The sequence below is a fragment of the Tiliqua scincoides genome, chromosome 2 (assembly GCF_035046505.1).
Source record: "Tiliqua scincoides isolate rTilSci1 chromosome 2, rTilSci1.hap2, whole genome shotgun sequence".
Lineage (NCBI taxonomy): Eukaryota > Metazoa > Chordata > Lepidosauria > Squamata > Scincidae > Tiliqua > Tiliqua scincoides.
Window position 1 is genome coordinate 161,644,655 of NC_089822.1, and position 13,721 is coordinate 161,658,375.

The window sequence follows — 13,721 nt, forward strand, 5'->3', positions numbered from 1 at the left end:
TTAGTAACTGCAATGCATTTGGCCTCTTTTATTGGAGCATAAATATTGGAGCTTCACTCTCCATTTGCCTTGCTGTTCCATTTTGTTCCAGCAGACCCCCTAGATTAGCCTTTGATTTTTCCTGATCAGAGTTCTGCTCTTCTCCATCATTTTCTCAGTTATAGATGGGTGCATTCCTTTGCACTTGTAACAACTGCAAATCAAGGAAACTGGGCCAAAATGAGCGTGCTTCTGCTATCGAATGTCAAAATATGATCACTCTGGCAAGCCTCCGGCAGAGCATTAAAAATAGCTTACTAAGTTACACTGTGAAAATCACTAATGTAACAAGACTTGTGTGTCTGATCCTATTAATGGTGGAAGGCTAGTACGGTGATTTCATACAACGCTGATGGAAATCAATAAAAGGATATTTTGGGGGGAAGAAAGCACGCAATTCCATTATTTAAGGCATTTTGTACAAAAAGTTAGAAAATAATGTTTAACTTGCATGTCTCCTGTCTAGTTCAATAAAAGTTATTTTGTATTGTTAAGGCTTTTGCTCCATTTAAACTAAAATGAGGGTACATCAGTCGGGCTTTTAGGCTCACCCCCTCCAATCAATCAGATAAGTCAGTTCTAAGGAGATGAAAGATATTCTTTAGCCAATTCTGCTGACTTCTTATCAATGCATTTGGGTCCAGTGGTTTATGCTGTATAGAACACAGAGCCTGCCTGATCATCAGTCTGCTAAGAATTTGTGAGCACGCAGTGAGCTGCATATAATACCCATATGGAGCCATTTTACACTTTTAGAGAAATCAGCCAGCTAAGTCCTAGAAAGTGGAAGGCCATTGTCCCAAAATCAAAGCAGGATGCTCTTCTGATTACTTGCCAGGGCATATTCTTCATGATTCAAGATGCTGCAGACCTACAACTCTCTAAATAACTTTGGTGCAGTGTACCTTCAGGCAGAGGTTCCCAAAATTACTCTGCTCACAGAGCCCTTAGTGTCAAAGCAATTCTTTCATAGCACCTCTAGAATTTCATTGCTGTAGAGACTATAGTCTTAGAGCTGCAGCCAGAACACCTGGAAAAATATCCCATGACACCCCTATGAGTTTGCTGTGGTGCCCCAGGATGCTGTGGTTCAGTTTGGGAACTGCTGTCCTAGACAACACACTACCCCCTAGCGTCTACAGATAGCATTGTACCTTCAGCAGGTTCCCAACTTATATAATTTTGACTTTATGCAAAGTTTGCAAGTCCCACACTCTGTGCAAGGAGTAGCAAAAGGACACTGTTATCTTCGACTTGGTCATTTTCTTCTCACCAGCTGGACTAGGCAGAGCTGCTGAGGGTGCAGGGCATGGGATTTGGGTGCCTGCAACTTTGGGCTGCACTTCTGCTGCTTGTCTGGTACCAGAAATTGGAAACTCTCCCTGTATGGAGGAAGGGTGAAATCGCTGCATTTGCACAGCAATCTCACCCCTTTGTATGTACAGCTTTGTTTACATGACTCCTCTTGCACAGCCTCTGCACACAAGTCCTGAGCTCCCACTCTCTCAAAGAAGGAGCCACAACCACCAAATAAGCAGCAGCAGTCCTGCCCAAAGTTGCAAGTGCATACTGCACTTTCGCCTAGTCCAGCTGATGAGAAGTGGCCAGATTGCTGTGGTCTGAGAATCAGATTGCAGGGGACACATCCCTTCCTCTGCACGGGTGCTTAAAACAAAGCACTCTAGCTTTGTTTGCAGAGCTTGGCCGCATGAAGCTCCTCTTGCCCCTCCTGTTCTGACTTGTGTAAAAATCAACTGATGTAACGGTGTCTGGAAAGGAACCCTTATGTATATTGGGGAGCTGCTCTACTTTCCTACAACTTTAGGGTTACAGAAGAAAGTTTCCAAGGCAGAGAGTGTGACTTCACAGCAAGTTAGAAATTAAGCACTTGGGTTATTTCTATAAAGAGAATGCAGTTACTTCTAGGGACGAAGTGACTTAACAGCCACCTCGGGTGCTCTTGCAAACTGTCCTTCACTTGCAAACAGATGGAGGTTGCTCTCCAGCCCCCATCACTTCAGCAATAAGGCTGCAGTTCTGTTGAAAACACCTTCAGGAATCCTGGTGAGCACATTGCGGTGACAATGATGTGTGTTTATGGGATGTGTGCTTCCGTCAGGAAGAGATCTGTCATTTTTGTGCTATTATTATGATTCTTCCCACTTTATTAACATCCTTGTTAGTAACCACAAGCCTTCTTGAAAGCTGACTTGGCGGCTTGCAAGCACAGCCTCCAGAAGAACATGTGCAGAGCTCTTAAGCAGTGTGGAGAGAGGCAACAGTAGTTGAACTCTCATACAGAATCTTGGGGAGAAAAATTTGCTATTAACTATGGCAATTCTCAGTCACTAAGGGCTTTGTGGCTGTCACAACTGTGGCCAAACACAGTTTCTTGCACAAACCTCTAAGTCAGTGGTTCTCACACATTTAGCACTGGGCCCCCTTTTAGAATGAGAATCTGTTAGGACCCAACAGAAGTGATGTCAAGACCGGAAGTGACATCAAGCAGGAAAACTTTTAACAATCCTAGGCTACAATCCTACCCACATTTACCCAGGAGTAAGTCCCATTTACTAACATTGCTAAAAGAATATATATAGTACGTAGCTTGTTAAAAGTACAGGTCTGTAACATTTCCCCAAATGCAGTCACATACCATGGTAGCATCAAGTCTAATATATTAAAAATAAAATATGGAAATGAATGTGGACCCACCTGAAATTGGCTCGCAACCCACCTAGTGGGTCCTGACCCACAGTTTGAGAAACACTGCTCTAAGCTATTAAAAGCTCATCTTTTGCTAATGCTTTTTAGGCTAAAACAAAAAGCAAGGTTTCATTTCAGTTTTTTTTAAGTGTATGACAAAAAGAAAGCACTAAGTAAGAAACTGGTCAGTTTTTATCATTTGAAGTAGGGTTGATTCAGATGACTGGTTTGGGTTGCTACAAACATATTGCCACCAGATCCACCCTCCTTCTGCAGCCTCCCCCTCCCATTCCGCCCCCTTCCTACCCAGTGATGCCCCGCCTTCCTGCTTACCTACTTTGTCTTACCTACTTTGGCAGGTGGTCAGCGATCTAACAACAATGCAGGAAGGCTCTTCGAAGGGGCCTCCAGCTACTTTGCATGCTGCTGGAAGTGTTTTTACGGCTGCCATTAGACAGTCAGTGCTTGTGGAATGCTAGTTCCACCACTGCGAAGAGTCCATGGCATTGGGCTGTTAATCAGAAGTTAAACAATTCAGTTTGACTAGGGACATATCGCACACTACTGTTAATGCATCACTTGGAATAACAGGCCAAGTAACACATGCTGGTCCTACATGTAGTGGAATTCTCCAAACCAGTGTTTCTCAAACTGTGGGTCGGGACTGACTAGGTGGGTTGAGAGCCAATTTTAGGTGGGTCCCCATTAATTTCAATATTTTATTTTTAATGTATTAGATTTGATGCTATCATGATATGTGATTGCATTTTGGGAAATGTTACAGATCTGTTCTTTTAACAGGCTATTTTGTATGTGATAGTAAATGAGACTTGCTCCTGGGTAGGGCTGGGTAGAATTGCAGCCTAGGGTTGTTAAAAATTTTCCTGCTCAGTAATGTCACTTCCGGTCATGACATCACTTCCAGTGGGTTCTGACAGATTCTCATTCTAAAAAGTGTGTCCTCAGTGCTAAAAGTGTGAGAACCACTGCTCCAAACCATAGTAAAATTGTCCTAGTAGATGCTACAGAGGAGAGGTCCATTGCCAATCAGTGCTCTGCCTCAGGATCAGGCCAGAAGAGAAGGTCTAAGGCTGCAATCCTAACCACACTTTCCTGAGAGTAAGCTCCATTGAACAAAATAGGACTTACTTCTGAGTAGACCTGGTTAGGATTGTGCCCTAAGGGTACAATCCTAACCCCTTATGTTAGTGCTTTCCAGCACTGACATAAGGGCAATGCAGCTCTGAGGTAAGGGAACAAACACTCCCTTACTTTGAGGAGGCCTCTGTGACTGACACCCAACTGCGGGATGCAGCACATGTCCCATTGGCACCGGTAAGCTAGCGCTGGAAAGCACTGTCATAAGGGGTTAGGATTGCGCCCTAAGACAGTCATCTTCAGTTGATAGCATAGGAAAGCAAAAGGCAAGCATCTTTTTAAATGAGAAGAAAGCTCTGTAAGCCTTCCTTATAGAAATTGTGCAGCCATTTATTCTAGAGTACTATGAACCATTTACACCAAAAAGACAATGTTTCTAAACAATGCTCCCAAGAGCAGTACTTGTACGTAGACGAATACATTGAGATGTAGATGAATGCATCTTGGAATTCTAGCATGTTATGGAAATGTTTTCCTGTGACAAAATGTGCGATGAATGGCTGGATTTGAAATCTTGCCAGCCTGCATGTGCTGCTATCGCCACATTCAATGACTTTTACTTAGGGTGAAAGTTCTTGTGATAAATCATGGAAAAACTGACTTGTGCTATCTTTAGTCACCGTGCTGTTTCGCTCTCACAAGTCATTCACAGCTCTAAAAATACAGTTTATATCACCACATTCCCGGAATTCTTTTAGTTCTTACATTCTGATTTAAGTGGCATTAAAGTCCTGGCTGCAAAGTTCAAGGCTGCGGGATGATATCTCATCGGGGCTTAGCTGCCACCTGAGTTCAATACATTGTTTGCAATAATTATTTGGTCTGAGCCCCAAAGCTAACGTGGAAAATCTTCCTGTACCTACACCTACTACCTGGTCATGTGGAACAAGGGCTAAAATGATCTTGGAACAAGATAATAATTTAATAAGCACACTCTTGACTGCAATATAGATTTAAATTGAAACACATGCACGCAATATAGGCTGCTTGCCTAGAGAGAATGAGCCTTCTGGGGTTCAGTGTGCTTATGCTTGAAACACACTGGGAACCAAGTAACCATTCCCCAGAATTGTGATTTGTTACTGCTTTTGACTTGCACATATATGACACTGCTCTACTGATTAACTTATATATGACATTTTTCTAATATTGTTATTGATTGAATGTCACCAGTAAGCCCAGCACATGCTCTCTGGATTTAATTACAAGTTTCCCCAATGCTTCATTGTTTAAGCAAAACTTAATGCTTTCTAATTCTTCTTGATGGGACCATCAGGCACATTGTGTTCTTTATCCCAACTGGCATTTCAACAAAGCTAAGCAATAAAAAGCTCTGTTTCTGTAATAAACTGTGGTACAATCTACTACTTAGGCACAAGGTCCTTGAAAACATGCAACCTTTCTGAACATTACACTAAACTGAAACCAGATGGACGCTCACAGTTCTTGTCTTCCATTCAGTGGCTCAGAGAACTAGTAGTTGGTGGACACTCTTTCGTTTTCTGCGGTTGCCCTAAAGAGCTCAGAGCTTTAGTATCCCAACAACCTTGTGAGGAAGGCTAAATTGAAGGCAGTGACTTGCTCAGGACCACACAATGACTTGTACATGGTCAACTCTTATGTCATGTTATCTTAAAGCATAACTCTATGCATGCCTACTCCAAAACAAGTCCCACTGAATTCAGTGCACCCTACTTCTTAGTAAGTACACACAGGATTGCATCCATACTTAGGCACAAAACGTTCCCAGATGTTTGTGACGTACATCATTCTATTAATGTTAGAAAAGGAAATTGCAAGGGAAGAACCAATTGTATGCTCACTACCCACACCAACATCACTCCTGGGGACAGGGAACACTAACCTGAGTAGTAACTACCTTATCGGCCTCTCCAATGTGACTTCCCCCATTCTGCAACTACTGACATGACACACATATGCACCTAGCATGTTGTTGGTGCCTAATATTAAACCACAGCAGCAGCAACAACTGGAGGCACACTGTCATCCTCCAGGCCGTCACTCTCTCCCTAACCCTTTTGTCATCAACTATCTTACATTTTACTTTCCAATTTTTTGTTCCTTATTATAATTACCAGATTCAAACTGGGATAGAGTGCCTATACCTTTAATCACTGTATAGAACAGTGGTTCCCAAAATTGTTTCACTTTTGTACCCTTTGGCAGCTCATTTCCATAAATTGTACCCATCATATTAGCCAACTGTTTGAAATTAATATAGTTGGTCTTATTTTAAATTTATATGTTTTCAACTATTGATCAATATCTGCTAATACACAAATTGATGATCAGAAACTAGCATTTGTTGGGGCTTTCACAGCCAGGAAGTTGCCTTCCTTCCTGCTTTGCCAGCGCCGCAAGGCATTCTAATAAATACCTGCCTATTTTTGCCATTATTCAATTCTTTTTCAAGTAACCCCAAAGGTCCTGGCAAGTACCCTGGGGGTACACATGCCCCAGGTTGGGAACCACTGGTATAGAAGAGGGAATTTTGACAGGTGCAGCTTTTTAGACCCTTCCATGTTAAGCTGCACCTGCCAAAATTCCCTCTTGTATACAATGGTTAAAAGTATAGGCCCTCTGTCCCTGTTTGTATCTGGTAACTCTATTATCACGCCACTTTCCTTCTTCACACTAGGATTACCAACCCTCCAAGAATCAACAGCAATCTCTAGATGCCTACTGAAAGCAATCCTGTAAATTTTAGAGGGTATTCCAGGAATCTCTAACATTACATTGGGTCAGTTAAAAAAATGTCCAGAAACAGCTCCAGTCAGAGTTTATTCACAGCTGCTATTTCAATACAACTCTTTCAGTTTCACTCTCATTCAGAGGAAAGGGACTCACCATTCTTCCTCTCAGCAAATGGAGAGGCCTGGACACATGATGGGGTGCTTATGTCTCCTGTTTCATTGGGAACAATGTCCTTGTGGAATACTTCTTCTGCATTTCCATTGGGTGCATTTTTCTGATCTGAAGGATCCTGTTTAATCACACCATTCATCACCAGACCTGAAAAGACTTTGTCAATCTCCTGGTCCTCTACTTTGAAAGTTCAGTGCTTCCAAAACACTACAACTCCAACGAAAGCTGTAAACAGAAAAATCATAAATCACTAAACACAGCAATGGGGGAAGGAAAATTTGCTTTGGGGATACAGTAACTATTACTTATTCCGGATCTTGAAACATGGGAATCAACCGAGACTAGGTTCACCCACAGTACATTCCATCATTTGCTTCAGCAGTAGGTATGTAGGTAGATTTTTTGCCTCCAACAGCTGCATAAAAGGAAAATATGCAACAGGTGGAGGATTTCCTATGATGGAGTTGTAACTGCAAGAACAAAACCACTTATAGGTTGAATTTCTTCTGCTGCTGCAACTCTTAAATGCACAAAAGCCATGGGAGGAAAAAAATGGATTGCCCAGGATGTTTTTCCCCACCTGTTTAATGCACACTTATTATGGGTAAGGCAGGGATTCAAATATATGGATGGTAATACAGTAACTGTAACCTGGAAGGGGAAGTACTTGTTTCTGATTACTGCAAAATACAGACTGGATATGAAATAGCTGCACATAAAAAAGCTTCTGCATAGGAACGTTTCAACATTCCTCCCCCCTCCAGCAATACCCATGACCGAGAAAAAACTGACACCTGAAGACTGAAGGACCCTTCTGAGCAGCATGGAATGCAGCAAGGGGGTCAGGTGAGGGGGGGAGTGGTGACTACTGCCCATCCCTTGCATGAACAGAAATGTCTTCCATTTGTACAAAAGCAAGTTGTGTGCATGTGTGTGAGTGAGTGAAAGAACCCATCAATGTTCAAAATAAATATTAGATCCAGAGTAATCTTAACAAATCTTTTACATTGACAAAGACAGATTATGTTATCCCAAATATTTCTATCTAGACCCCATGCCCAAAATGAAAGCCTATTCTCTTCCCTTTCATATCAGAACTAAAACAGGGAACAAGACTGGGCAAAGACTGACTTTCCTTAATAACTTGATTTCCAAGATCAGGAGATTCTAATGCATGAATTTGTATCTGAGCTTGAAATTCCTGCAGCTCCCTCGTCTGATATGCAGCCTTGGAGGCAAGGCAAATAGGAAACTGGTAGCTGAGCTGCAGTTCTCAGTTTAAGTCTTGCAGTGCTTTCAAAACTGCAAACTGTTTCCTTCAGCTCACCCCTATGTAGGTGGAATATGTGACAAATGGAGTAGTTACCACCCATTAAGCAAGTACAGTATCTGCAACTATCAAGTTCTTCAAAACTCGAGGAAAAGAAGCAGGCACAAATACTTGCAGCCAACCCTTCTTTTGTCTTGCATGTGCCCATCTGGGAGAAAACTGGGACATAAGCTGAATAAATAAATGTAAGGTGCTAGATGTTATTGTGAAATATGGGTAATTTAGAGAAGCTAAATGAGTAGTGTAGGAAAAAGCTGAAGGTACAAAGGTACTATAAACAAAAAATCCAGACACTAATGGCACAAGCCTATTCATCTCTCTCTTACCCCTGGGGCCTGGGGGATAAGAATAGGCCCGCAGTTCGGCTGTACTTGTCGTAAGAGGCAACTAAACAGCCACCGGGTAGATGGGACTCATTAGCCTGGGAAGGCAGCTCATCTGAGAGAAGGAAAACTCTGATCCCAAACCTCCACTGCCTTGTGGCTACATCCAGTTATGGGAAAGGCTTCAGGAGTCAACCTCGAGGCAAAAACCGGAGCTGGAGTCCCTGAGGCAGTTCATGGCTGAACACAGTCACATTCTGGCAATTCCTGCAACGCCGCTGGAACCAACCGTATTGGCTTCTGCATTTTCATTGGACCATTCCAGTGACGTGGAGAGGGGGGATTTGCTGCATGGGTAACAGTCTATCCTCCATAACTACTTTACCCAGGCTTCGTGCACTGGAGAGGACACTCTGTTCCAGAACCACTATTCAGAGCGCGATACCATAGTCTTCCGAGACTAAAGGATGCCAACATGCATTCATCTCTATTCAAAGTAAGCTCCCCATGGAGTTTAGTGGGACTGACTATGAGGTACGTGTGTATAAGATTGCAGCCCAAGTTTATTTGTAGTCATAGATACCTCCACACACTTTGAATCCTGGTTTTCTGTAGGGTACAGATAATGCAGACAAACTCTCCCTTGTATGCATGTAGGCTTTGAAAACTTGCCTCTGCTTCACTGGTCGCATATAGCAAGGCTCCTTTGACAGTGCTTTGTGGCTCTACCGGGCCACTTGTCCACACAATCCACATTTTGATTAAGATTTCCATTACTGTAATTGCTACATGCTGAAGACAGGCAGCATGCCAAACAGAATGACAATCCATCCACAGCTGTATTCATAGCATCCAAAATCTTCTATTTTTGTAATTAGTAAGCAACAAAGAACTAGTAATAACTGTTTATTCGACTGTTTTCAAATATTCATCTTTCTTAGCATTTTGGAGTTGTTGATGTGATGCATCTTTCCAATGGAAAGTTGCTGGTGATGACAGGACCATCCGGTAAATTGCATCTGCTTACAAAAATGTAACTTAGTGAGGCTGAACATTAAATCTTTGATGAATTAGCCAGGGGCTTTGGTGACGTCTATGCTGAACCAATATGACAGTTTTATATGGATTATGATTATTTATGTTTGTGAAAAATAGCTAGTGAGAGCCAGCAAAGCAGTGTTCAGGCTCTGGGACCACCGGCATCGGTGCTGCTCATGAAGATTTTTTTTTCTTCTATTAGCCAAATAACATTACAGTATTCTGAAACCTGGAGCATGTGCAACGTTTTAATTTTCAGTAACTATAGCATGGTCCTTCACTGAAAGTCTGGAGGTCACAGCATGGCCTGGCAGACGCTTGCTTTCACAGCACACTCAAGTAGCACCAGCTTCTTGAGTTCTTGTCCCCCTCCTCCCACCCCATGTCAGATTTAGCCTAAAAAACATTCCATGCTGTCCCCTCACTTCAGCTTGAACCTAACATATTTACAAAGCTTAAGCATACTTGTGAGCCTCAGAACACATCTCCCATCATACACTGCTGCCAACATATAAATTGCAAGACTATACACAGAACAGGACGTGTCCTGTCTCTTCTCTGCCTATAAATATTAAGACCCATAAAGTCTCATTACAATGGTAGCTTTACATGGCGCTTCCAAGCAAGATGAAATCTGTTGAGTAAAAGTTTCAGACAACTCTACTACAGTGTTTCTGATTCTGCTTAATACCAAGATGGACAGAGGGGCCATAAATGTTTGAAACTCTAAAGGAAAATGTATTTTTTACAGCAGCCTCAAGTAATAGTGTTGCTGGAACGTGGGCAATCCCATTTTAATGCTGGTCTCCTTTCAGATCCTAGGATAGAATGCTAGTGGCACAGTACAAATATTAATGTGATAATTAATGAAATAATGGTTCTTGTGTACTGACAGCACTGGCAAAGGAAATTTCCAGAGCAGTTTAGAACAGTGTTTCCCAAACTTTTAACACCAGGACCTGCTTTTTAAAATGACTATCTAACAGGAGCTGCATAGCTTTACTAGAAAAAAAAAGATGTAAAAATAAATATTTTAATTAATAAATATAATTGGGGTCCTGTGTTCCCAAGGCTGCTGTGTTCCCCCAAACCTTCTTACAGTCATGCCAGCGTACCCAGAAAGCTGAACTGGAGAGCCAGAAGTGCAGTTAGGGACTTTCAGGTCAGAGAAAAGGCTGAAACTGGATTCATACATGATCTAGGGCACACCAATTACTAGAGAAAATTTGAAACAATGACATTGTAATTTGGAAGTATGACAATTACCTCATAACACAGGTTAGCATTCCTGAGAGTGGTCTTTCCATCCAGATTGCCCACTGCTACAGTTTTCTTCCACAAACAGGGCAAGATTTTGCAAGTTAAAAAACTTGCAATGTTTTTTTAAAAAATATTTCAGAAACTTTTCACAACCCACCAAAAGTTCTGACCCACAGTTTGGGAAACACTGATTTAGAATAATTGGCTAGACAACAATACAGCTAAATGGATGTATTTAAACACATCCTTTGTTGCAATCCAAAAATATAAGTTGCAAGCTCATTTCTACTTTGGAAAGAATGGGCTAGCCAGGGCATTCTATTAAAAAATATTTGATAGCAGGGCAAGGCATCTGACTTCTTTTTGCAGATTTAACGTCTACAGATGCAGTACCGAAGTTTACAGCTGAAATCTCTCACAGCCCAATCCTGATCTGCCCAGGGCTGTGGTGGCGCTGAAAATAGCTGCCGCCGCATCCTACACGCCTCAGGCAGCCGCCAGCAGCTTTTCGGGAGAAGGGGACTTTCATCCCCTTCCCCCAGGCAAACGGAGTAGCCCTGCAGTGGGGCTACTTGATTCACCATCAGGCAGCTCTGGGAGGCTCCATAGGAGTCATTACGTTGGAGGAGGAAGCAGGCTGTGAGCGGGGAGATGAAGTAATGGTGTATTGGGGAGGAACTGGGGTTATGTTGCGGAGGGAGGGGGCAGACTCAGTGGCAGTCACGTGCGCCAGGTTTTATCCCCCATATTTCAGCCTGGCCTGGCTCTCCTCAGGATTTGCAGCAACTACATAGCTGGCTTAGGTCTGAGGAGACCCATAGCCAATTGGGAGCCTTTTGGGGGATAAGTGAAAAATATGCAGGCTGTTTGATCACACACACCCCCATAGTATGCAGCACAGCCCCTGTTGGTGTAGTTGCATGCTATAAGGTGGTGAGAGATACGATTGAGCAGTAATTACTCAGCCTGAAGTATTTCAAATTTCAAAAAACATATATAGACTACTGGACACCCTAATCCTTGGAAATCTCAAGAGCTGATCAAGAAGATGAAGAATTATATGACTCTCAGTCTAGACCCATGGTTCCCAACCTTTAGGAGCCAGCATGCCACTGAAGCAAAAATTGGAACACATGCAACCCCCCCATCCCTCTGCACACAAAAGTACAATTAACTTTCTAATAATTAGAGATTTGTTAGAGATTTATTAGATTATTTATAGAGAAGATTTGTGGGTGGCTGCTTTTGTTGCTAGCTGCGGCTGCTGGCATTCTCTGCCCGTTCTCTGGTGGTCTGTGGGGAAGTGTCTCCTGAGTGAGTACTCCCCCGTGAACTACCAAAGAGGGTGGAGAATGGATCCTTCAGTGCTGGCTGCAGGCGATCGGTTTTCTGCCCTGTCTGGTGGTCCATGAGGGAGTTTTCGCTCAAAAAGACACTAGAAGTGATAAAGGTGATCTTCTTTCTCTCATGAGACCTCTCAAATTATTTTTAAGGTTGGGAACCACTCTACAGTTCTACAAGCTTCTCAGTGCAGCTCCTTTCTTTCTGCTGTCCTTTAGATCATTAATGCAGGCTTTATTTAGAGAACAAAAAGGCATTAATTTCCAGTGGTGTTACTGACAAAAAAAGTATACAGTGTAGGACAACAATTTTGGCAGAACCATGTTTATTACAAGCGCCATTAAAACCATGAGCCACAATACAGCCAAACACTGTTAAACCCTATTGACTTCATTGGAAGAGTTGTGTGTGTTGGCAACCTTCAGTCTCGAAAGACTATGGTATCGCGCTCTGAATGGTGGTTCTGGAACAGCGTCTAGTGTGGCTGAAAAAGCCAATTGGAAGAGCTAAGCATTACTTATTTCCTACTGGAATTAGAGGGAACTAATGACCCAGTCCTATTTGAACACTGCACCCACATTGCATGGATACTGGTGCGATGTCCATTATAATCTAAGGGCCCAATCCTAAACAGTGCATGCCAGCTTACCACTGGCACGCACTGTCACAAATGTGCCATAAGGGCAGGAGGCCTGGTCTAGAGGGTTGAGCCTCCATTTGCCTGAAGATAATATCCGAAGGTTGCCAGTTCGAGGCCACCGGCACCGTGCGACAAGCTGAGCCGAGCTATTCCATCTGCTCTGAGCGTGGGAGGATGGAGGCCAGAATGTGCGACCAGATCAAGAAAGAAACACCTGAATGTTGTGGTTTCTTGAAAGGTAGAAAGCTTCTTTCAAATTGTAAAAATCCCTACGGGGATTTAAATTTGCCTGCCTATGTAAACCGCCTTGAATAAAGTCTAAGGAGAAATCTGAGGACCAAGAAAGGCGGTATAGAAATACCTGTATTATTATTATTATTATTATTATTATTATTATTATTATTATTATTATTATTATTATTATTATTATAAGACATGTCTGTGGCCCTCATCACCAGTCCTGTGATGGTGCTAGCTCTGGGCTAGTGCTGTTGGACCACCACTGCTCCACAGTCACACAGATCACTGGGCAGTGGACAGGTAGGTAGAGGCGTAGGGGGAGGCAGGAAGGAGGCATTCCGGGGCGGGGGGAGGTGGGGGAAGGCAGGGGGAGGGCGGGCAGGAGGCATGCCAGGCAGAGGGAGGAGGTGGGACTGGTGGAGCTTTGCTCCACCGGATCCTGAGCCTAAGGCTCTTGATTCTACGGTGACCCTTGAGTCGTGTTGAATCAAGTAGCCCTATTATGGGGCCTTACACAAGGGAAGGGGACAAAAGTCTCCATCTTCTGAGGAGCCACCAGTGCTGCCCTGGTTGTACTCAGGATGCAGCGGCAGCGATTTTCAGCACCACTGCAGCCCCGTGTGCCAGGTAGCTCAGGACTGGGCTGTAAGTCTGCTCTTAAGCACTGCCATGCCAATGCAGCCCTCCCAAGAATGCTGGTGCGGCCCTCTGAGTAACAATGGCACAGCCCACCCCAGAAATGCCAACAGCAGTCATGAAA

The 13,721-nt window shown here is 43.2% G+C and overlaps 1 protein-coding gene across 7 annotated transcripts in view; it reads right to left on the reverse strand.

Moving 5' to 3' along the window:
• The window catches only part of MYOCD (myocardin), a 179,229-nt gene that overhangs the window by 108,099 nt on the left and 57,409 nt on the right, over positions 1–13,721 (reverse strand). For 6 of the 7 annotated variants that reach the window (XM_066614683.1, XM_066614687.1, XM_066614686.1 and 3 more), the window contains one exon: positions 6,772–7,014. In XM_066614683.1, the coding sequence (XP_066470780.1) occupies positions 6,772–6,928 (157 nt within the window). In that variant the 5' untranslated portion in view covers positions 6,929–7,014. Of the gene's footprint in view, positions 1–6,771; positions 7,015–13,721 lie in introns of those variants that run through there. The other variant, XM_066614689.1, reaches the window with a different exon arrangement.